This window comes from Colias croceus, chromosome 25 (assembly GCF_905220415.1).
Source record: "Colias croceus chromosome 25, ilColCroc2.1".
Lineage (NCBI taxonomy): Eukaryota > Metazoa > Arthropoda > Insecta > Lepidoptera > Pieridae > Colias > Colias croceus.
In genome coordinates, this window is record NC_059561.1 from 6,226,908 (window position 1) to 6,253,483 (window position 26,576).

Genomic DNA, 26,576 nt, shown 5'->3' on the forward strand with positions numbered 1-26,576 from the left:
TGATATATTACATTCAAGCAAAAAGCGCAGTAGATGCATTAGACCGAATGTGTTCTCTGATGTCCTATAGTAGGAAGACAATGAGATGGCCAATGGCTTTATTTTATGGAATCATTAAAATTGCCTGCATATTGCATATTAAATTTATAGCCACGATGTTAACAACAAAGCACGAAAACATCTGAGTCAAAAAAACATAAAATATAGAAACATGGAACTGCCTTATTTGTTTATGTGTGGGCGTTTAGAATCACCAGCTTTGAGAACATATTTGCTTGATAATATCACCAATTTATTGCCAAATGAAGTATCTGGTACATCGTAAGAAACTACTGAGGAGGTCTTCAGTAAAAAAAAGTATTTACTATTCTTTTTGTCCTTCTGAAATATGACGAAAGGCAAATGCGTCCTGCAAAAAATCTAACATAGTTATATGTCGTGAGCATACTTTGATATGTGCTAAAGTTATTTCTCATAAATTTTTCATATTGCTATATGTACAACATATATATAACATATAAAAAAGTCTGATAATTGTGGTAAAAATAAGTTTTTATTAGAAATAAAACGTATTACAAGAATTCTAGATTTAAAGCAGACATTTAATGTTTTCATTTATTTGTATGTATAAAAATAATTATAAATAAATTATTTGTAGTATGAATTATTCTAATATAACTGTAAATATATAATAACTTACAATTTATAGAAAAAAAATAATATACCTCGACTTAGAGCTAACTAAAAAACATGCGTAAATTTGACGCATGACTATCTTTCCCGTACTACTCAATATGATTATCTTTCTAGGGTATGAGACGCCCAATAATTTCGTGTACGAAAGTCTCGATTGTGGTAGCTAACAGAGATAACAAGGATAAAAAATTTTGATTTGATGGTTCTCAAATATTTATTACTAACTGAATGAATTTTTTTTTGTTCAATCTCAAGATAATTACCTAAATTATTCGAAAAATATTTGTCCTACAAAATCTATGGTTTGTTCAAAGAGTCCCCCTTTCCAAAGTGTATCGATAACGAAGTCATCATAAATGATTACTAACAAGCTGATTTTTTTGTTTTCACTTAGTTAATGTTTATATAATTCAACAGACATATTGTCCTACAAATTGCGTAATAAATATTTGAGAACCATCAAATCAAAAATTTTTATCCTTGTTATCTCTGTTAGCTACCACAATCGAGAGTTTCGTACACGAAATTATTCGGTGTCTCATCAAAATAAAGCTACAAACGGAAAATCAGCTTGATAGTAGTCACTTGCAAAAATGGGCGATGTATCCTGAACTATTATTTGGTAACAATGTCGGTCTCCAAATTGGTGCTATAATTTTGCGAAAATGCTTTGCAATACCTAATTCGTACTAGAAATATATCGTTCACGTAAAAGCGAACTCGCGAAGAAATTATCTTTATTTAATGTTAATAATAGTACTTAATTGAAACCGGTCGTAATTAAACTAATATTTATTTTTAGTGATACATGAGTTTAAATAAATAAAAACTAAAGTACGATCTTATGTAGAGATGTCCCTCGTTTCGTAAGATATTTATTTTGTAATAGTATATTTATTACTTGCTTTCCCGCGACTTTTTTTCTAAGAAAAATTCGCACAATTCGCGTTGCCGTCGGTTTTCCGGGATAAAACCTAACCTATGTGTTGATCCAAGTTATCCTCTATATGTGTGCTAAATTTGATTGTAATCGGTTCAGTAGTATTTTCGTGAAAGAGTAACAAACATACATCGATCCTCACAAACTATCGCATTTATAATATTAGTAGGATAGGCTACAACTGGCTGACCCACGTTGACCTATCTTCGCGAAAATTGTCAAACCCGTGAATTTTGCGGCCGTTATAGATTCGCCTTTTCTTAATAAATTAGTGCAATTTTCTAACGTTTTTATTTTATAAGATCCTTCTCCGGCAATAACGAACACAACAAACACTGCCTTCTACAAATAAATATAAATAAAATGTCCTTGCTCTATTTATAAATCTAATCCATTGGGAGTTATACAATAGATCCAAAATAAAATTAAATAAACAGATTTGATTTGATTTGATTTGATTTGATTTGATTTGATCCATACTAATGTCTATGCTCCATTCAATTATATTATTGTATAACTAGCTGTTCCCCGCGGTTTCACCCGCATTCCTCCTCTCCTGTTCGTCTTAGTTCGTCTTAGCTTAGCATTCCTCGATAAATGGGCTATCTAACACCGAAAGGATTTTTCAAATCGGACCAGTAGTTCCCGAGATTAATGCGTTCAAACATACAAACAAACAAACTCTTCAGCTTTATAATTGTATTAGTATAGATAACAATAGAAATAACAATGAGTATGATTGTTGAAATTGTGATCCCTTCTGTTAGAATAATTGAATTAGATAGATCAAATCGGGTTAGACTAACAGGAGCTAGGAAGCAGTTACAAACTCAAACAACACTTTGGTTTGTGTAAACTTTTAAAAATAGTCATGTTTTTACTACCATTGATTTGGAATTTAATCGACTGAACTGACATTCAGAATGTAACAAATAAATAGGTTAATATATGTACGTATTGTGTACTTTATTGTAGGTAATCTATACTAATATTATATAAACGCGCTAATCTCGGAAACTACTGATCAGATTTGAAAATTCTTTCGGTGTTAGATAGCCAATTTATCGAGGAAGGCTATTGCTATGCTATTGCTAAGACCAACAGGAGCAGAGCACTGCGGGTAAAACCGCAGAGCACAGCTAGTACAAAATGTCCTATTCACACAGGTTTGTGGTAAATGTACGTAGGTTTAAACCATCAATGTAGTCATTATGAGCGTTAACATTTCGTCGCGATGTCTTCATTTAACAACCAGCTCACTTATCGTGCGTTCGCGTCCGAATTTCTGTTTTCATGTCGATAATTCCTTGATAATGACGTGTAAAGATAAGATTATATGCAAACTCTTTGGTTCGTGTGTTTAATAGTGAAACAAAGATGGATATAGTAACGTCTGTTATGTCCGGTGTGTTTATATTTATGTGCCTGTATTTGTTTTGGATGTGGTTCTGTTTTGGGAACTTTATTAAAAAACGTAAGTGATATGATACTCTAAATAGTTTATAGAATAGAATGCTTTTTAATGAGATATTTTAAAAGAATGGAAAAAATTCTAACCCGCCTCGTTCGCCAAAGAAAAAGACTCAGGTCCAAATCCCGCTTCGTGATCGTTTTTTTTTTCTATTTTTTTTTATTTCGCGTAAGTTATCTATTATTATCTAATATAATAATCTATAATAAATTGCGTATTTACTCGAGTATTTCTAGTTTCTATTACATATTACATACTTGAGTTTAAAGTTATTGTTTTATGAATGTCCTTTCGATTGCATTGTTTGTACAACTGTAAGAAAACTATTTTTAGATATGACATTATTTTTAATAAATGCCAAAAGATAGCAATATTTTCAATGAAATGGCTTAAATATTTTAATTAGGTGATAGTCGTAGTAGGTCGTTATAATACCTAGTTTATTAAAAAACTGTAAGAATTAAAGTGATAATAAATTACTTAATATACAGTTAACTATCATTGGGTGTAATGTCATCTTTTTTTAATGACGGTAGATATAGTCTAGGAAACAGGAAATATGTAAAAACCTGGATAATTCCCATAACAACAGGGTAAAGAGCAGTTATTTATCCTGTACCTTAGGTAGCCTGGAAGAAATGGCTTATAAGCGATAAGGTCGGCATATTTTGATCTTTACATCCCTGTACAACAATATGGTTTATGTATTGCAATGTTAAATGGTGTGGTACATTATATGTATAGTATAAGTAAATAAATAAATAAGTTAGTATTTAGGCAACCTACATTCATAATATTATATCAGCAAATATCAATTATCAGAAACTTTCGTATTAATTGTAAAAGAAGATAGAATAGTTTGGTTTATTTCTCGAGCATTTACTTTAGGTACCTACTAGGTGTACTTGCTAAATATAATCTAAAGCCTTGTTTCCACTTGAGCATGCTCAGGCGAATGAGCGGCTCATTTGGCCGAGCCGCTCAAGTGGAGACGTCTGAGCACGCGCGGCCCGAGCATGCTCAGGCGTCTCCACTTGAGCAGCTCGGCCAAATGAGCCGCTCATTCGCCTGAGCATGCTCAAGTGGAAACAAGGCTTAACTAGATTTACGCCCGCGGCTTCGCCCGCATTTTCAAAGGAAAACCCGGATAGTTCCCGTTCCCGTGGGATTTCCGGTATAAAACCTATCCTACGTGATAATCCAAGTTACCCTCTATATGTATGCTAAATTTAACTGTAATCGGTTCAGTAGAATTTGCGTGAAAGAGTAACAAACACACACACACATCCTCACAAACTTTCGCATTTATAATACATATTAGTAGGATTTTTCTTGTGTCATCTCTACAATATTCTTAATCTTACTAATCTTCTGGCTACACTATGCTAACAACTGACGTAGGATCTTAAATAGGTGGTATTAATTATGTCACATTCAGTTTTACAAAGAGATATGATCCAGGAAACAATGAAAAGCATGAATTCAAAATAATTGCGAGAATTTTGTACCCTATTTTACTTGAACCACGAAACTTCGTCTTTTCTCAAGAGGAATATTTTTGCAACATATTTTTTACCGTCCCTCCTATTGATCGTATTCTATACTAATATTAAAAAACTGAAGAGTTTGTTTGTTTGAACGCGCTAATCTAGGGAAATATTGGTCCGATTTGAAAAATTATTTATTTGTTACATAGCCCATTTATCGAGGAAGGCTATAGGCTGTATATCAACACGTTAAGACCAACAGGAGCGGCTAAAACCGCCGAGCACAGCTAGTGTGATGATATAGCCAAGCCTTCCTCGGTAAATGGACAATCAAAATATTTAAATCATTAGGATATATAGTGAAAAGGAATGAATGAAAATCCTTATAAAAGTAAAAATAAATCAGTCATTATCCACACTTGACAGAAACACTATATTATTTTATGAATGTAATGTTTATTTTTTTTAAATTAGCTAATTCCGTCCATTCGATATTATAATTCAGAATAGAAACGATTAAACTCAGTAATAATGTCTTATAAGATAACATAGCTATAAGTAATTACTAATTAGTATTAATTATTATTACCTAATTGTTTCAAATTTCATCATATCAATAAATTACAATTATTATGCTTTCATAATTCATCGTTATTTAAATCGCTTTTAAATTGAATTTAGGTAATTCATCTACACAATTCTCAGTAAATACTATTACTAAAATTACGGATAGTAAGGCATTTATTCAAAATTTTTGGTATACTTATTCTTATATAATGATAACAGAAGATACCGTTTAATTAATAATATTTTATACTAAAATAGATTGGAAAAAATAAACTAATCTATGAAAACATATACATTTTAATTACGTTCGTGCTTTCATTAATTTAACTATTCTTCAGTACAACTTGTGAGTTGTGTTTTTTATGGTTGCCTCAATTAAATTAATTTAGTGCGCCTACGGATTCATATTAGCAATTATCCAAGTATATTCGATCTGTGCTTGAGGCGCCTAGTAAAAAGAGATGAGCAAGAAAATGAAGATGAGAAAAAGAAGAAACGACTAAGTAATTGAATTTCAATAGGCGTATATTTTTAATTTTTTACTAAGCTTTTTATTTTACAAAATAAAGTGTTATATTTAGACAAAGACGATAACTGACCTTAAAATCTAAATTTATTTATTATGTTATCAAATAATTTTACCTATTTATTTGTATTTGTGCGCAGATAGGTACGTACTCTGAAAAGTTTCATTTTATTTTTTGGAATAATCATCATCAAATGTTTGGGTGCCAATAATTATCATATAATCGACCTTCAGTCATAAAGTACGTATTTTATCAACAATGATTTAATAATTAATATAATAAAACGACGCCAAATTAAATACAATATCATTTTAATATACCTACCCCTATCATTTCTGAAAACCTTTCTTACTTAGTAGATTTGAATCAACATTTGCTTTGTGTTTTGGGACATTTCCCTTACCTTTATTCTCAAAGCAACAAGCCTTATAATGTAAAAAAATAATCACCCGATAAACGTTATCGCATTACACATTCTTAATTTTATATTATGATCGATAAAATATCACCAGTTATACGTCAAATAGCGATAGCAATAGAACAATGTCGAATTTACCATCCCTATTGTTGTTTATGGTGCTAAATATATTGATATTTTGGATACTGTATGGCGTTCTTGTGAGATATTTTGGTAAGTTCGTTTTCGTACATAGTTAGGTATCTACCATAGTTTAATTGAGCATCTATATCTTATAAGAAACTAGCTTACTGCCCGCGGCTTCGCCCACTTTGTCTAAAACCTAATAAATTATATACTAAAACCTTCCTCTTGAATCACTCTATCTATTAAAAAAACCGCATCAAATTCCGTTGCGTAGTTTTAAAGATTTAAGCATACAAAGGGACATAGGGACAGAGAAAGCGACTTTGTTTTAAACTAGGTAGGTATGTAGTGATGTTATTTATAGGATAGCTATAGAACCAGGAAAATTTTGTATTAAATGCTTTACCTTGCACTTTAGTCCTGAAAAAATAAATAGCAAGTGTTACTGGATCGATATATAAGATGTCATAGTCAGAGTTACTCAGAATGTAGATAGAAACCATCCACACGAAGACAGACATCCGCGCGGAGTTGCGGGCGGAAGCTAGTCAAAAATATACTGTGATCAAATTAATTATTGAAAATTTATTAAGCCGGCTTCTCACTTCTCACGCAGGGGCAATATTGGAAAATTTGAATAATAATGTGTGAGTTAAGTATTAATCTATTGCAACATTCCTTTTTCATTAAAGAAAACCAATTTAACAGTAAACAGCTAATAATATTATATACTTTACATTAATACCAATAATTTAAGGAACATTATCATAGTGGAACAAGTGCACCTTAATATCTACACAAACTTATAGGTAGATACCTACAGAAACTTAGAAATATGTACCTACTTGTTTTTTGAGTACAAAAAGTTTAATTACACGAACATTAGCCGTAGTTGGAAACGTGCTAAATATAGTAATGTATATTTTGCTTCTAGTTTTCAAATGAGGACATGGATAGAAATTGTAACAACATTGGTAAATAAAGTCATAGTAGGTAATTAAAACTGATACATTTTGATACCGTGAAATAGTACTCTAGTTTAAGTTTGCGATTTGTCTTTAGATCATAATATAATAGATTTCTTAAATTACAGAAGAGTTTTAAAGTAAGTTACAGTACTTAGTAAGAAGTAGTAGTAGTAGATTATTTTATTAATAGACTAGATAATAGATAGTAATAAAATGTTCACTAGCTCCTAGAGCTGATACGTATTTGGTAGAGTTATAAAATAACTATAAACTTAGAGCACGAAAGTTGCTCGGAGACTTGCTTGCCCAGTACCAAAATCTTGACTTTTTCACTGATAGTATGACTGTATTTATTCGGTAGGTACGCCATTAATTATCTGGATAGCAATTTCTAATTCAATAATAATCTGATCTGTCTAATCTGTCTGTCTTCTATTTCTATTAATTTCTATTGTATTGTATTCTATTATATCTGTATGTTTGTATTATCATAACGTTTTATAAGTATTTTTCTTTTGTGTTTTGACTTGAATTGTGTTAATAATAATTTTGTATTGTATAGCATAGTGGCGCTTTGGCATGAATGTAAGCCATTATGTTCTCGAAATAAATAAATAAATAAATCAAATAAATAAATTAGTATGAACGTCTTTTGCAACGCGTGAGATTTGAAAAAACGTAGGTACTTTTCATATAATAAACTAGGTATAAGTATGTACCTGTGTATTATCTCATCATCATATTATTCATTACTTCATTCATAGATGGCGCTGTGTGTGAAATCGGAATCGCGTCACGATTTTAATAAATAAACAATTCTGTTTATCAATATTTCCGACAGCCTTTGGTGGGTTATAATAAAAAAAATATGTAAATTTAATACGCATTTTTACCGTCCATCGATTTCAATTAATTCCTCACATTCCTCCTTCTTATCTGGGTTATCAACTTATTTTCGATAATTATATAGATTAGATTTATTAATTATCTGTACAAAAGGTACGAAATATTCGTTTTTCATTATTCTGTATCATTGTGTTGCGAATTTAATTGTGTAAAATGTATCCGAGTATTATATTTTGGATGGCCTTTCTGCTGCTCTTATTGATGGTGGTCGGCATTCGGCAATATAGTAAGTTTTATCTTTTAACATTTTCGTCATATTATTCTATAAGATGGATTAGACATAATCCACCTAGAGCCTTTGCCATATTTCACCACGCCATGTAGGTTTTATACATAGAAATCTAAATAACAAGACACTAGAACTGCCCTGCACTGAACTGACACTATGAAAACCACTGTCGCCAAAACTTACACATTTAAACCGATAGCTAAACAGAGGCCTTAGACAAAGTAACAATTAAAAAACGATAACGAAGTTAGAAAAGGCAAAAATGTATGGGATCGACATACGCCGCGTTAGATCACGTGGTCTATCTATGTCAATCCCATACATTTTTGCCTTTTCTAACTTCGTTATGGTACACACACAACACACACAAGTAAACTATGCCATTTATTGAACAGTACACACAAGTAAACTATGCCATTTATTGAACAGCTTCATTTCAGTGAAAACTAAATTAAAAACAAATTCAGCATTTAAATCTGTAGGTACCCCTAACGCACGATCTTGCGGTTTTTTTTTTGGAATAACATCCCTAGGTAAATGAGATGTTTAGATTCTTTTTGTTCAGAAAAATATAATTTTTACGAAAAAATTCAGCTTTTCTACAACAGAGGGCGTTAATTTTCAATAGATATAACTTTGAACCTAAACACCTAGGAATAAGGTAGAAATTTGTGTTAAATGTGATAATAAGAACGGACGACTGTGTCATTCATTGTTATTAACATTTCTATGGTGACATTCGTATTACTTATAAATATATTCTTTAATTTTAAAGAAAAAAAGCATTATTTCTAAAAAAAAGACGTGTGGCACGCACTCGGGGACTGCTGCGGTAAAGCTATTGCATAGCATGCCTTCAAGCCACACCTCCGAGCCCGTCGGAGTGGGGAGCGTGAGGTTTTTTCGTTACGGAATTTCTCGATTCGGTCCCCGCGCTCAAGGCCCGCGATAGAAGCTATGCAATAGCTTAAAAATACTTACCGATGAAATGTTAAATCCTTTATTAATATAAGTAATTGCAACTTGTGGAAGAATTTCCGCAATGGAAAAATGCTGAAACATACCATGTTGTTTTTACACACGCATGTCCCGAGGGCAACTGAACAGCTACTAAGTAAAAAAATAATCAATGCTGAAAATCAAATTTTATTGCATTCATGAATTTTATTGTTTTAGAAATGAGAAAAAGTTATTTGATAAAAGCGAATAGGTATGGTAGATGTTTTTTAAAGGGTGAAAGTTAAGCTTTTGAAATAAGGCAAAATTTGATATTCAAATGTAAACAGTAGGTAAACATGATACTAGAATACCTATATTTTGTGTAATGTCGATTTCCTATAGATAATATAAAGATTATTTTGATATTATCTGTGAGGCGCGGAATATTTTGTACATGTGAGATAAATAAGTATGTCCCAGTTATTTCAATTATTTAATAGCTATATGTACCTACTTAATAACATAAATGGACAGGTACCTATTGGGTCTGATTGTAAGGATATTTCTTTGTCAGCTCGTTATGACCACCACGCTTATGAATATAATCCATACTATAATATTATAAATGCGAAAGTAACTCTGTCTGTCTGTCTGTTACTCAATCACGCCTTAACTACTGAAACAATTTGCTTGAAATTTGGTATAGAGATATTTTGATACCCAAGAAAGGACATAGGCCGGGAAAGAGGATAGGTTTTATCCCGGAAATCCCACGGGAACTTGAAGTATGCGGGTTATTCTTTGACTGCGCGGGCGAAGCTGCGGGTGGAAAGCTAGTTATACATATGATGAACATATACATACATACAAACATACATAGCTTAGACTCATTTAGACTCTATTTTGACTCACTTAAAACGAACAATGAATTAAAGATGTAATTCAAACTTTGTACTTTCAAAGACCAGTGACCATACCATAATAATTTACAAGTATAAATAAATTTAGAAATTAAAGACTTTTTAACGGATTTTAAACGCGATTTAATCATTATATTATTTTCCCGACGTTTCTCGCGCTCGAATATCTAAAAAAAAAAAATCGAGAACACTTTACACGAGCGTGATTAAATCGCGTTTAAAATCCGTTAAAAAGTCTTTAATTTCTAAATGTATAATACTCGCGTAAAATCAAACCCTAGAAAATACTAGTATAAATAAATAAATAAATAAATATCTTTATTTGCTCAAATGTGGTTTACAAGTTATTACAATAAGGAAAGTACAGCACATTCGCCAGTTACACTGGCAGGCAAATATTATAGTTTTTAGTTTTTACAGCTCCGCATAATCAGAAAAAAAAAATTATATAAACATTAATTATTATTAAAATAAGCGTGTTTTTAAGATTAAAAAATGTGTTTGTTTCGCTCAAAATTTCGTTTTCAGTTTTTGTACTTATCAGCAAGGTACGTGGAAAAGGAATCCTTTAAAAATCATAACAAAAAATAGTTGCAGTAAAAACGTACATAAAAGAGAATATTATATTTTTGAAATTGAATTAATATCGATCAAGATAGTGGTGACAAGGGATTTTCATTACCGCGATCTAGATAGGGTTTGGATAGACGAGTAGAAAATTGATATTTATTACTTTTTTATAATAAATATTATTTTTGTGATCTTATATTATTACTTATTAGGTATCTACTAGCTTTCCGCCTGCGGCTTAGCCCGCGTTTTCAAAGAAAAACCCGCATAGTTCCCGTTCCCGTGGGATTTTCTGGATAAAACCTTGGATAATAGCTTTCGAATGGTGAAAGAATTTTTAAAATCGGTCCAGTAGTTTATGAGCCTATTCATTACAATCAAACAAACAAAGTTTTCCTCCTAATAATATTAGTGTAGATTAATAGATTTGCATAACTTATTTCGATTTTTAATGAACATATTCCTATATATCGTACAAGATTTAACTTCGATTTCGATGTCTGAATTTTATGACATAAACACTTTGCGACTCTTTCTTTTTTGTGACATAGCCCGGTTAAACTGAATGTTGAGTATAAACCAATGCCAAGATATGCTCTCGTTCTGTTATATGCAACCCGATATTTATAAGATACTAGCTTACCGTCCGCGGCTTCGCCCGCTTTCTCTAAAACGATTTGATATTTAAACTATCCTATCTCTCAAGTTGGATCGAACTGCACATGGTGTGCGAATTTTCTTATAATCGGTTAAGTAGTTTAGGAGTCCATTGAAGACAAACATTGTGACACGAGATTTATATGTATATATTAAGAAGATTTGCATAAAAAATAATAACGTTTTTTCAATCAATTAAAGTAAATATTTGACAAATAATCGTATAAGAGTTCAAACTCTACTATACCTCGATATTGCAAATATTATTTCCTCCAATTATGTGCACAACTGTACCCCATACATTGTCTAGGTAAAAATTTTTTAGCTGATTATACTCGTCACCAGACTTTAAAATAGCAGTACTTATTTCTTAAGCCACAAGGGTGATTTTCGCACGAAAATAAAAATAGAACAAAGAATATTTTGCAAATGGATAAAATTTTATGTCACGATTACATGATCGATGCCATGTAAAGATATTTTATTCTAAACCATTTAGTGTTGTGATTGGTACTTCAAGGAATTCATTGCATTTATACGATTACATAATGACTCCTAATATTTTAATGAAATATTAGTGACGTCGGAACTTTAAAATTATAGTGTCACACTATGTGAATAGTGTTGTACACTTTAAAAGTACGAAAGTGTAAAGTGAAAGTGTAAGTGTTGAAAATGATTGCGTCAGACTCTAAGGCGGTGGAAGCCGGGCCACCACCATTGTCTTTGGTGTATATATCCGTTCTTTCCACACTTCTGGTCATGAGTTTTGTCATCATGTGCATCAAGATGGCCTCTATAAGTAAATGTTTTAATTCTTATGAGTAGACTTTAGTTGTTTTGTAGGTATTTAACAAAAGTACTAGGCGTTTAGTAAAGTACCTTTTATTCTATTCATACTTAAGAAAAGTGGCATAGGTAAGCGAATGGTTAGTAATTATTCCCCAAAGTGTAGGTATGCTACACAAAAAGTGCATTATTAACACTTTAATAAAACATAAGTATTTTTTACGGGTTAGGAACATTTCGAGTGGCGCGGCGGTTCGATAATTATTTACTGTATTTCGTAAATTAAATCTATACTAATATTATAAAGCTGAAGATTTTGTTTGTTTGAACGCGCTAATCTCGGGAACTACTGGTCCGATTTGAAAAAATTTTTCAGTGTTAGATAGCTCATTTATCTAGGAAGGCTATAAGATATATATCATCACCACCAACAGGAGAGGAGCCACGGGGGTGAAACCGCGCGGAGCAGCTAGTGTATAATAGACAGCTGATTTAGATAGATCTGCCGTGCAAGGAATAATATTGAGTAAATCCCGATATTCTTCGAGATCTTTATTATTCTGAATAAGAATACGTTATATATACGTACGCGTAAATGTCTTTGTCACATCAATTTCTTTTATCTAGTAGGTATCACTTTTGTTTTCTTTAATGATCGGTATCTCTGATCTTATCTAGTTGGTACAATAAAGTTTAATTAGTGTTACTTCTTACTTGATTTCCATTGGATAGAATATTATTGATAAATCTGTCGCAATTAATAAATAATTAATTAATACGTGCAATTTTTGTTGGTCATCCTCCAAGTGCTATATATGTATATCTATAATACGAACATAATATATAAAACCTACTTATAATATATTCTTCATTAGCTCTAACAAACATACCTAGTTACCAAAGACGTTAGACTGTTATTTTTGTGAAAATAATGGGAATAAATACCTATTCTAAGATACCTATAAAGATTGGGCGAGTAGATGGTAGTTTATTGAAAAAAAAACGCGTAGGTACGTAATATCTATAGTACATAATATTATCTATAAATAATATCTCAATATATTCTTTACCACAGATGATCTTTACATCTGTTGATTCAACTTATCACGAAAGTATCCGATAGTGTCAATAGTATCAGATAAATTTATTGAGAGCACTCGACCATCCACATACCTAGCAGTTATCAAACGCCTTTGTGTGAAAATGTATCCAAAAATTTCTAAAAACAATTAAAAAAGTATTATAATTACTAGTGATACACTTCAAGTGTTTGTCTCGCAAACATTTTTTCAAGTGTCAAAATGTCGCCAATTTACGGTCACCCTAACTACGATTTCCCGGATGAAATCGTCGAGGATGGAGCCGTCGAGGATGGGATCAATGAGGATGTAAAGGATATTGGGATTACGGAGATGACGATGTGGTATTCTATGGTGCTGGTGTCAATTATTGTTGTATGGATGCTGTTGTACTTCTGCGTTCGATTGCTCGCTTTACGTACGTAGTTTTTATAAAAAAATGAGTACATTTTTAAATTTGGAGATTAACGTAACTGCTCAAGCCATATACCACAGTATAGAGATCGACATACAACCAATAGGTATCACAATTGACAGATATAACAATACCCTTACGATTCTCGTAAACACGCTTGCTTGTGTGCGTGCGCTATGGCATTTCGAACGTGTTGAATGAAGTTTCCCTACTGGTTGTATCTGTATATTGTGCATGCACGTTGATTCGATTTCGCGTCAAAGTGTCGTACTTAGAAAAAAAAAACATATTTTGCTGTGCACCATGTTGTCGACAATGTTGCTAGAAACATTGCTTCGCGAAAGCTTTTCAACATGTTGACAGCAACTGCAAAACATATTTATTCAAATTTTTTGTCAGGCAAATGTTAAAAATGAATGTGGAAAATATATTGTTTTAAAACTTAACGAGTATTGGCGATATAGCACAATAATAGGTAAAGTAAATTTTACTTTTCGACTATATAAAAGTTAAATAAATGAATATTATAAAATCAGTCTTTTCAATATGAAAAATTTATGTACTATAGTAATCAATCAATAGCAAAAGAAATCAATAGCAAATATACTGACGTGCTTTGTGTCCTTATCTACGTGTAAGAAGAAAAAGGACAATGGAGATTAATGATTATCTTTTTGAAAATATCTTAGTGCGTTGAGATTGTGTTTCGTGAGATAAATAAACCAAATACCTATCTATACGAATATTATAAAGCTGAACAGTTTGTTTGTTTGCTTCCTTGAACGCGCAAATCTCAGGAACCGCGGGTCCGATTTGAAAAATTATTTCACTGTTAGATAGTCCAATTATCGAGAAGGGCTACTCGTATATATCGTACTTAGACCAATACGAGTTTAAAGTAAGAACATACAAATTTACTTGCATGTAATTTCCTTCGTGTGTGTAATTTCATGTAATTTCCTTCGTGTTAACTTGCATGTAATTTCCTTCGTGTGTTAATTTCATATTCAGTATTCAGTATAGTTATAAGCCCTTCTCCGATACGATACTTCTAGAAAACGATACTCGAGTAGAATACTAGTTAGATAGACTCGCATATGAAAAATGACTAAATTGATCATAATTGTGTCTCGTTTTTGTGGATGGACGTTAAATATCTAAGTCATTTTTTTACAATATATAATATATAGGTATATTAACAATCATTAATGATTGATGATTCATTTATTTAGTTACAAAACACTTCCAGATTTTATCGTATTTAGCGATTACAAGCCAAACGGAAATTTCATAACATTTCGATATTTTTGGCAGTTATAATGTTTTTCAGATTAATTAATTAATGAAATTAAGATAATGTAACTATCAGTACAACAGTAATAAATAATGCAAGCTCATCTTGTTCTAGAAGGCCTTCTTTTTATTTATTTATTAATCTTAATTCTATTTGTTCATTAGAACAGTTTTACCTGAAATAAATTAATCGAAGTATATAAAAGTGTAGGTAGGTACTATAATTAGTATTGGTACAGAAAAGAAACGTTCGCCATTGTCATCAATTATTATTTGAGTGTATTATCAGTCAACAATCATCGACCGTAGGCGTAGTCTCGACACTAATCGACATCGATATCGACCGAAATCGGTCGGTAACTAACGATTATCAGTAACCAATCAGTAACTATAGTATAGACCTAAAAAATTTAGTGTTCTTTTTCCAAGAAATTTAGCTTAGTTTTAGGGAATAGATAGTAAATTAAAATTAGTTATATTAATTTTCGCATTATTACAATTGCAATTTCATATAAAAAAAGCAAATTTTATGCACAAAAAAACATGGCAGTTAATTTAATGTTAATCAAATTCGATATTTTTTATATCAATCGTTTAATTAATGTTCTATTAATTACATATTCATGGAATCCAAAATTCCATGTATGGCAACCTCCTTATTTACTTTTTTGACATTTGACATCAATCATCAATCATGAAAATAATATTTCTATCAAAATAAATATAAATTGTGTGTTTTCAAGAGGATAATTTTTAATTATGTTCTTAAAAGTCCTATAAATCTATTGGATAACAAATATTCTAAGAAAATATCAATCTGCGTTATGTTTTTATATAGTTAAAGCTATTAGTTTTAGTTTAGTAATATTTTGTTATTTGTGAAGTGCAATAAAATTCTAATCAAAAGACTCCAAAAGCTCTACAAGATAATTCTGCTCAATTCGAAGCCTTTTGAGAAATCTTTAAGACATCATAGAAACTGACGGAACTTAAACTAAGGACGGAACGGATAATTTGTATCACTTGTATTTTTAGCTTGTATTATTATATTATATTATGTGCATCATTGTATATTTTATTACAGTTAATAAGCAAAGGATGCAATGCAATTGATTTAGCGGTTCACGGTTAATATTATTTATGTGTTAAATATAAATATTTATCTATAAATTTTATATTTTACAGATGAACAAGTTACTAGAATTATTATGTTGGTGAGGGGTGATGGTTTTGAGCCAAATTTTCAACTACGCTATTATAAACTGTTAAATTAAAATTTTCTAATAAATTTTTTTCGTAATTGGATCGTTTTATTTTATTTGTATTCATCTGTATAATTTTATTATCCTAGAAGTTCAGAAAGAAATTTATCGAATTTTTAGGCTGAATAAATGCAGACAGCAGTAAACTATTCTAATATTTATTTAATACTAGTCGTCCGCCCCGGCTTCGCCCGTGGTACATTTTTCGCAATCAAAGGTAGCCTATGTCCTTTCTCGGGTATCAAAATATCTCCATACCAAATTTCATGCAAATTGGTTCAGTAGAATAGGCGTGATTAAGTAACAGACAGACAGACAGAGTTACTTTCGCATTTATAATATTAGTATGGATAAGTAATATGTACATATCATAAGAGGCTTCTGAACATCTTTTCTTATAATATAAAAATGAATCGCAAAATGTGTTGGTAAGCGCATAACTCGAGAACGGCTGAACCGATTTCGATATTTCTTTTTTTATTATATTCCTTGAAGTACGAGGATGGTTCTTATGGAGAGAAAACGTAAACATGTACCACGGGCGAAGCCGGGGCGGACCGCTAGTTTTAAATAACATTTTGAAACCATCTTAAAAATAAAACATTATTTGTGTATTTTATTTTAATTGCAATAACATTAAATAAGAGAAAAAATTATTGCGTTTAATCATATAGCATCGGAAGTGTGAAATATCTTTTTTATTATAAAACTAGCTTCCGCCCGCGATTCCGTCCGCGCGGAAAAATTAAGAAAAATTAAGATTTCTTTTTTCTACGTATTTTTCCGGGATAAAAAGTATCCTATTTTATGCCCAGGATAATAAGGTAAAAAGGTTAATAATTATAACAAATTTCATCGAAATCGAACCGTTAGTTTTTATGTGATGCCTTCACATACAGACAGATAGACAGAAAGACAGACAAAAATTTTTTTTAATCACATATCTGGGTTTGGTATCGATCCAGTAACACCCCCTGCTATTTATTTTTTCAATATTTGCAATGTACAGAATTGACACTTCTACAGATTTATTATATATGTATAGATTATAATAATCTATAATTTTTCCGATATTTTCAACCGTATCTACAAACCCACACAAACCGTAAGGCCCTTCTCCCATTACGATACGCACAGGCGATTCAAGTATCCTGCAAGTCTCGGAGACTAGTCGCCGCGGAGTAACTCACATTATCACATACATTTGTATGTGCCTACATGCGAGCCTTCGCACACTACGCTATCGGTATCCTACACGTCCGCGACTAGCATCGCACGACTCACCATGTTGGTCGCTTTTGCGTCACGTCTCCCGCGTATCTCTTCGGTAGAAAAATAAAAATTTCTAATCATCATGAGTTGTAGTTCTCGTGCGGCTACAAATCTCTACAATTTGTTTTTATTTCAATATATGGATGAATCCAGTACTTCTTACTCTTATGTTGCCGTCTTCTATTTCTATAAAAAAGAAAAACTGCAAGAGCTTCTTCGTCACTGGAATCGCTGATTGCTCGACATAACGACCTAACTGTTGTTACAATAAATAAATGATTATTATTATTTGTTTCTTTTCTTTTATTTCTCCCTTTTCAGGGGTTTGTTTGCTAGGGGCGCGGGCTATTTAGCCAAGAGACCCTAGGTAACTTACGGTTCGATTTAAATATCGGTTACAGTAGTTTCGCTGTCACTAAGAAATTTTCGCACAATACGGCAGGTATTTAATATAGCTGCCTTTTGCATTGTAATGTATGTATTTTTTGGTAGATCTAGAAGTTTCAGGCTATGGTGTAAATTAGTTGGGATAACTCCCGTACATGACAAAACTATTGGAATAATGTAAACAGTCCTAAGGTTCCATATTCGGAGGATTTCTTCTTTTAGTCTATGATATATAAAAGAGCTAGATACGTTACCCGCTCTCTATTTTGGCAAGAAAAAACTCAGGTAAGTGCCCGAGTTTCACTTAGTCACGCACCATTCAGCGTCGTGGCTGGACGTTCTTTTTGTATTTTAATCGGCAGTTGTTATTACGAAGTACATGAGTGAGACATGTATTATGTCTCGTGCGTGAGAGTGAAAGAGAGAACAACTGTATTGGTGATAATACGTTAGTAAGTAGGTATGTATTAATTACGCTGTTTTTTAGTGCAATGATGTTGGCGTATGCCGCGTCTACTAGTATAATAGGTCATATCTGGTCTATTAAAATGAATAGTTTTATCGGTTAGAATAGCGCGGTCGAAATAGATTTTAGATGTTGGGCTATCTAATACGGGTTTTGGTTTATAATTGTAATATGGTATAAGCTTTCCTTTATTAAAATTATATTTTACAGCTAACTTTTGATGAAGATAATGAGCTACCTGGTTGTGTCGATGTGTGTAATCATTTTGTGCTAAACTAGAGCATGCTCCCGTAATGTGCTGTATGGTTTCGGGCTGTCTCTGGCATTTGCGGCATCTATCTGTTGGTATATTTTCTTTTAGTATGTATTTTTTGTAATATTATTATATAACGTCCGCCCACAAAAACGAGGCACAATAATGATGAATTTAGTCATTTTTCAGTTGCATAATATGCGATCATCGGGTAGCGAGCAAATATCTTACTAGTATTCTACTCGAGTATCGTACCTATTCTAGAAGTATCGTAAATCGTAATGGGAGAAGGGCTTTAGTTATCGAGATTGTCGAGATCAAAACGTCGGTATCATAACGATTGACAATGTCAAAGAATAATTTGTTTTGACAACATTCGAATGTGTTGCAAAGAAATGATTTTCCAAATCCATGAAATCTATATTTTATTTATTGTTCATATATTTACGGAATTGAAATAATAATGTTATTAATTTAGATAAAAATGCATTACTACAAGGCTATTATTATATAAATATTTTGACGCATAACGGAAAGTTTTGTGAAGAATAAAAATTATAAACAAATAAGTATCCATTGTATGCTTCCATCAAATTGGGGAGAGGTATTAAGCGACATCATTTTCATTGCTGAAGACGGGTCTATAAATTAGTTGTCGGTAATTACCGACTAATTTGTACAGACTACCGGTAGTATCATTATTGTGTATAAAAACCACAGATAAAAACAATAAAATACAATCATTTTTATATTTTAAATTTAGAACAGTCCTAGCCTCAAAACCATATAACCCAAAAAAAGTAAACTAAAAAAAGATTATCTGTTATATTGATGTTATACCTATTATAAGTTATAACCTATTTGATTATTATAATCTGTGAGATAAAATAATTAGTACTGTATATAAAGCAATAAGCTTTTTACATTTGTTTATTATGAACGTTGATTTGAATACAAAACGTAGCGAAGATTTAAAAATTTTAGTTCGTTATAGTGATTTATGTTTCATAACAGTGATGTGAATACCGGTATTGAACCGTTATATTCTTTTCGCGTTATATCGGTTTCGAATATCGGTATATAAGTAAAATGGAAGTAAACGATACTGAGACACATTTATTTAGTGACAATAAAAGTGAACAATATCAACGTTTTGCGTTGTGTTTAGTTGTTGTATGCGTATTTATATTTTGCGTTGGAGTATTATCGTTCCTTCTTAGATTAATGAATATTGGTAAATATTTTTATTCTTCTCTGTTCTACTCAGATGTCATTTATTACATCGTAAGGAAAATAACAATTTTAAAACATTATAATATTTAAAACGACATAGATATAGTGACTTAAAGAGCTCAATGTTTTCCTCGTTTTCATTCATACTAGTTAGGTATCAAATTTGAATATTATGTCTATGTTACATAATATGGAGAAAATACCGATCGCATTTCCTTCCTGTCATATAAATTGTAATTAGGTATTTATTATATTACTATTATCTTAACAACCGCTAACTTACCAAAGCAAAGTGTGTGTTTTGGTGAATGTCGGTTAATAATTTATTAACCGACAATTATGTATTACATACTTATTACATGGTTTCTTCGTATCGTAATTGCTCATCAGTTTATTTTTTATCAAATGAATCTTTTACCGAAACAGTATCTTATCAAATCAATACAATTTTTTTGCGAACTGAACGCTTCGTCATGATTTATAAGAAGTAGCATTTACGGACCCTATTTTTAACTATATTTAATAGTTCAAGAAATAAGGCAAATTATTAATCAGCTATAGTAAGCTACAGGGGTCTAAGCAAATAAATTAACAAATGAAATATCCAATAGTATTATGAATGACTAGCGGTCCGCCCCGGCTTCGCCCGTGGTACATATTAACGTTTTCTCTACATAAGAACCATCCTCGTACTTCAAGGAATATAATAAAAAAAGAATTATCGAAATCGGTTCAGCCGTTCTCGAGTTATGGAATTACAACGAAAAGTGGCATTGATTTTTATATATTAGAGAAGATGTAACGGATGAGTTGAAATAAGTAAGCCGCTTGCTGGCTTATACGCAGTTATAAATATTCTATTAATAAAAGAACGTTATATGCGTTCTTATATTAAAAGAAAGTCACAGGATGTTTATTCAATGTATGCTAACCAGATTTGTTCTCAATTCCAGGACAAAAGACGCGCAATCCGCAGCAGAGGCGACCGTACATGGGTACCCGTTCCCGAACATCTCTGCCAGTCTCGGAGCCCACTATTTACGTCAGTCCGGCCAACTTGCCCCCACCGCCCAAATATGGTACGTACACAAGTTTAATTATTCATTTATTTGCCAGTAATAGGTATACAAAGATGTTACAATTCAGTTTTTCAGCATGTTTAGCATGCAAATATATCACATCTATATAATATAAAGTCAATTAATCAGTCGTATTTCTCAGAATAAATGCAGCATTACTCATAAGCGGAAACAGGGATTTTTTTTACTTCGATTCGATAGATCGATAACTCAGTATATTTTAACACGTTAGCTGCGAAACAGGGCTTGAAACACCCTGTCCGTGTCTCGTCGTTATAGCGGTAGGAAAAAACGTAAACTTCTCTGTCGTGCGGGAGGCATAACTTCCATCTGGTTCAGTGTAGGAAAGTGATATCTATATATCTGAGATGTGCTATTGATTCCTAGTTTAATGGTATACCGACCTTAATACCGGGTTTCTTAGACCTCGTGCCGCACTGAACAAATAAAAATTCTAACACAGTGCGGAACGAGGTTGCGAACACCTCGTACCACCGCGCACCTCGTACCGCACCCTATGCTAGCTCACGTGGTTAGTGTTGTGCAACGCATTCGAGACTATTTGTGGAACAACTTATTGAAGCTTTTACAAAGAATGACTTGAATGTAGATACAGGTAATTTACAAACATCCTAACTACTCGTTATAATAAATATCGTTAATAGAAACGTGAATGTGACATGTTGAGTAAGTTTCTTCAAATAGGTTGATAATCATGATTACTATTAGTGTGTTTATTCATTGAATCAAAACACCCGGCAATCGGTGTATGGCTCATCAAAATTTAACTCTTGCCCAAGTCAACAAGCCAACAAACAAGGCATATCATCTCTTAAAGGGATCAAAGAAGAGGAGACGTGTAGGTTGTTACTAAAAACTCCGCACCTTCTTAACAAGTCGTGAGGCTGACAAAAAAGTAAAGAAAATTCTCACAGAATGCACTGGTTGCAAACAATATTACCTATTGTTTGGCCTGTTTTAATGAAAAACATCCATAAGTTTGATAAATAAATACAATTAAATAAAATCGATATTTCTTTTCCCATCACTAAATTATATGAAAAACTGCTATTGTTCAGTGCGGTATGGGGTACATCAGACCCCACATTTTATTTTACCCCTAGAATCTAAACTAACTAATCTAACCACGGGCGACGGTAGATTTAGGTTAATGAACTCATTGTTAATAATAATCACGACAAAAGCCGCACACTTTGTCTTATTTGGCGCCAAAAAAACGATTTTGGTCTCCTACGGGCGGTGTGGTTTAATATGCCTCGTGCCGCCACAATCTCTGGTATAGGACAAGGTTTAAAACGACCCGTAACGCAGTAATGGAAAGTACAGATATTTCTGTGCCGCAGTGAACGTGTTAATGTGTATTTATGTACCTATCTAATATTTTATCTTGTCGTTTGTAGTATGTTTATAATAGGTTTTATGTTTATTAAATGACCTGTTTTATTCCTACATTTTATATTTCTCAACATACAAATAAAGCCACATTGCATTAAGTTTTGCAAATAATTTGTACGTTTCAATTTTGATCAGCACATCCGAAAGTAATTTACACTACGATCGGTATAAATTTAACAATTACTTATCATTTATTTCTCATTACAGAGGCGATGGCTCCACCAAGTTACGAAGAAGTGGTCGGTATCCACTATCCAGCATACCTACCACCAGTACAACCTATCAACCAGCCAATAACAAACGCGTTAGCAACGCAAAGCTCGAATTCAACTGTTACAAATACCGATACCAATACCATACCCAACGAAACGATACCTGCAGAAACGACAACGGTAACGACTATCGACGAGCGACGTCCAGTCGCTGCAGCAACATGAACCAAATAAGAAATATCGATATGTATTTATTTTAATTATTAAAACCAGTATTCACGGGGCCAATTGTACTTTAAGATATTAAATTACCAAAGACAGGTAAAATATAGGTATTTGTATAATTGTTGTTAAAATTTAATACCAATATAATATAATAGGATTTATTACTCTCTGTCATACAGTTATTATGACCGGGAATAAATACTTTTTGCACAAATACGTAATATTTTTCCACGCTAAGCCCCAAACTGGTATGCATTTAGGCTTCAAGCCATATTAAATATCATATACGATTTTGCGATAAAGAGCAAACGGGTTCAGATAGTCAATTAACATTTGGTGTGAAAACGCTTGATAATAAAAATACCGGAGAATTTGTATTCATATTTCTATATACTTAAATTTACTTGTCTAGTCAAGTATATTATGTCGTATAGTAATATCAAAACATTTCCAAATCAGTTTTTACACTACTGAGAGTAGGTTTATATATAAAAAAACTTGCAAAAATTAAAAAGTGATTATAGGTATTTTCACATCACTCACCAAGTATTTTTGAGTATTTAAATTAAAGTAATAATCATGTCACATGTACATTGTACAATGTACATATTGTACACAGTTATTCGAAATTAAAATATTAGGAATACCTATGTATCTTTTCAATACTATAAAAGTAACAGAGTGATTTCACGACAGTTACTAAATCGTTGCCGTTACGGGTGCGTTATTTGTTGCATATTAAATGAAACCGAAATAAAATAACTATTAATAACTATTTTTAAATCTATTTTAATAATCTTCAGTCTTCATTGAGGACGTAAGACTGATCATTGTTAAATTATTGAATTATCATATAAATGGACAATGAAATATTTTTATAAGAACATATTGTTATACCCAATGCGGTATAAATGTATATTTGTAAATTACGTGTTAATTAATATATTTATAATAAAAATATTTAGTTATAAGTAACGGTTGTTTTATTTGTGTTTTGTTTTTCTCTTCTTTTCCCATATAGAGAATTGCGAAACAGACCGTACAATAAATATATATTGAATGTCCTAGAAATTTTTCACAAAACTTCAAACTTGAAGTAAAAAAACGCTATATTTTATTGTGTATGAAAACAACGACCTATCAAGATTTATCACACGAGCGCTTTACAGCCGAAATCTAGTTTTGAGATTTCAGATTTATCAAATTATTTTATACTAGTGGTTTTTGTAAAAGCTGTACCTACACGTAGCGTACAGGCGAAAAGCTGCTGGTAACAAAATAATTATAAAGAAAATACCAAATCGTTCCTGTTTATATTAGTGAACATGAGTTATTATTAAAAAATAAATAAACATTTAAAAGATAAATAAACATTTACAACCATTATCCAACTATGGAAAGGAAACCTTCCTTTAGCCATTTCCTAGTTTCCGTGTTTTAATGTGTAATTTATATGAAAATGATCTAGAAATGTCGAGCATGCTATATTTAATTAATGCTAATTACTATAGGAGTGGTTTGTTATGTAAAGTAAAAACTAAAGGGAAATAATTGATACTTTTCAAAGTATTAGTATTATCACAATGGAGAGATATAATAATACCATGGAGAAAATATAGTTTACCCTTACGATTCTCGTAAACACGCATGCTTGTGTGCGTGAGCCATTTCGAACGTTTTGTATGAAGTTTCCCTACTGATTGTATCTGTATATTGAAATGAAATGAAATGAAAATTTATTTGTATGAATTGTGGTTACAAAGTTATAATAAATTTTTCGTCCGCACAATTCACCAACAATTGGCATACAAATATTTTAATTTTATAATTTAATTATTGTTATAGAACAGCGAACATCATACTTATGTGTTGATGTAAGTGAACATTTTTTATTACAGTTTTTGCACTAATTAATTAATCGTTAATTTATTTCAATCATGCGTAAATGTTTAATTGCATTTTATGCTAATACATGCACGTGCTATGCGAATGGTCGTGTCAATGACATGCTCCAATACATTCTAGAAATTGCTTTGACACATGGAGCAGTGCATTTAAAAAATACTTACTTACTTACTAGAGTGGCGCAGGGACCCAAAGTGAGTCTTGGCCTCCGACAATAAGAGCCTCCATTTGACTCTATCCTGCGCCATCTCTTGCCAGTTTTCAATTTTCATTGGTGAGATTAAAGCCCATTTAAAAAATAAATTCGTATTATCTGTATAGGTATAATACTTAGAAATTAAAGAATTCACGGATTTTAAACGCGATTTATTCATTATATTAATTTCCCGACGTTTCGCACACTTTTCCTTACACACACAGTCACACGACACACACACATTCTTTAATTCTAAATGTTTAAAACTCGCGTAAAATCAAACACTAGATAACTAGAAAATATATAGTATAGGTACTGTATAATAAAAGAAAACAAAGTAGGTAATGTATAATGTATAGAGAGAGATATTATCAATGATGAAACAGAGTACCTATAATTGATTTATAAGTCAATTTTATATAAACGTACGTATTTTATTCAGATAAAAGATAAAAACAAAAATTAACAAGAAAGAAATATAATTATATTATGTTCATTTAACTTATCTATCAACTATAATATTATCATACTGAAAATTTTCTAGAAACCTTAGTGTTTTTCTTATTTAAAAACAAACATTACCTTTATAAATTATAATCTTAGAATCACCCGATGAATGTTATGAATAATTTATGATAATCTATTTATTTTAAACCAATCTTCGTAATGTATTTATTTTGACAGTTGATTAAGAAATCATTGAGATAATTAATTAATCAAATATTATAATATTAAATTATAAATTTGCGTCATCATGATCCAAATATCAGCCGAGGAAATAATCTATACTAATATTATAAAGCTGAAGAGTTTGTTTGTTTGTTTGAACGCGCTAATCTCAGGAACCAGGTACGGGTCCGATTTTAAAAATTCTTTCGATGCTAGATAGTCCATTTACCAACCAACGGGAGCAGAGCAATGGTAATGGCAAAGCGGGTGAAACCGCGGTGCACAGCTAGTTTTAGATAAACAAGCGCCTTTGTTTTTTTAATAATTTTTAAATAAATATGACATAATAAACAGTACCTATATGTTTTAATTGAATGATTATTATTATTGGTTGATATTTCAAATATAATCAATGACAAAAAAAAAAGACATTGGTGTTTAACATAAATATAGATCGTCCAACCAATACGTCTATATACCTAGTATGCGACATAATATTATTTACATTTTTACGACGTTATTTACCTCAGAATAATAAAAGGATAATCATTAATCATTGTATTATGCTAATTAAAAATGCGTGACTTACAAGTTACAGGCGCAATAGGTACGTAGGTAATAATGTAAAATAAATACATTGTCTTGCAGGAAAAATCAATTATCTTCAATTTCATTAGAAGTGTATCTGCAAATACATTCATTAACATGTCACAGATAATATAATACTATAATAATTCTAGAGTCAAGACTATACTAAAAAAAACAATGCGCGTGATAAGCAAACACAGAAAGTGTTCTAATTTTAAAATTGATATTAATAGATGGCGCTAGTATACCTACTATCAAATTGTATCCGTTACAAAATAAACTTTAGATAAACAGTTCTAAAAATATGCATTCAGAATACATCATCATAACGTAATTCCACAAAACTCATGAACCGATTTTCTAGTCATTAAGATATATTTTCAACATTAAGGATTAGTTACAAAGGATAAGTGTGT

At 31.5% G+C, this 26,576-nt stretch overlaps 1 protein-coding gene across 3 annotated transcripts in view; it reads left to right on the forward strand.

The window, feature by feature from the left end:
• The window catches only part of LOC123703201, a 48,311-nt gene extending 25,020 nt beyond the window's left edge, over positions 1–23,291 (forward strand). For 2 of the 3 annotated variants that reach the window (XM_045651129.1, XM_045651130.1), the window contains exons 2-3: positions 20,824–20,949; positions 22,573–23,291. In XM_045651129.1, the coding sequence (XP_045507085.1) occupies positions 20,824–20,949; positions 22,573–22,802 (356 nt within the window). In that variant the 3' untranslated portion in view covers positions 22,803–23,291. Of the gene's footprint in view, positions 1–2,860; positions 3,111–20,823; positions 20,950–22,572 lie in introns of those variants that run through there. The other variant, XM_045651131.1, reaches the window with a different exon arrangement.
• Positions 23,292–26,576: the final 3,285 nt, after the last annotated feature.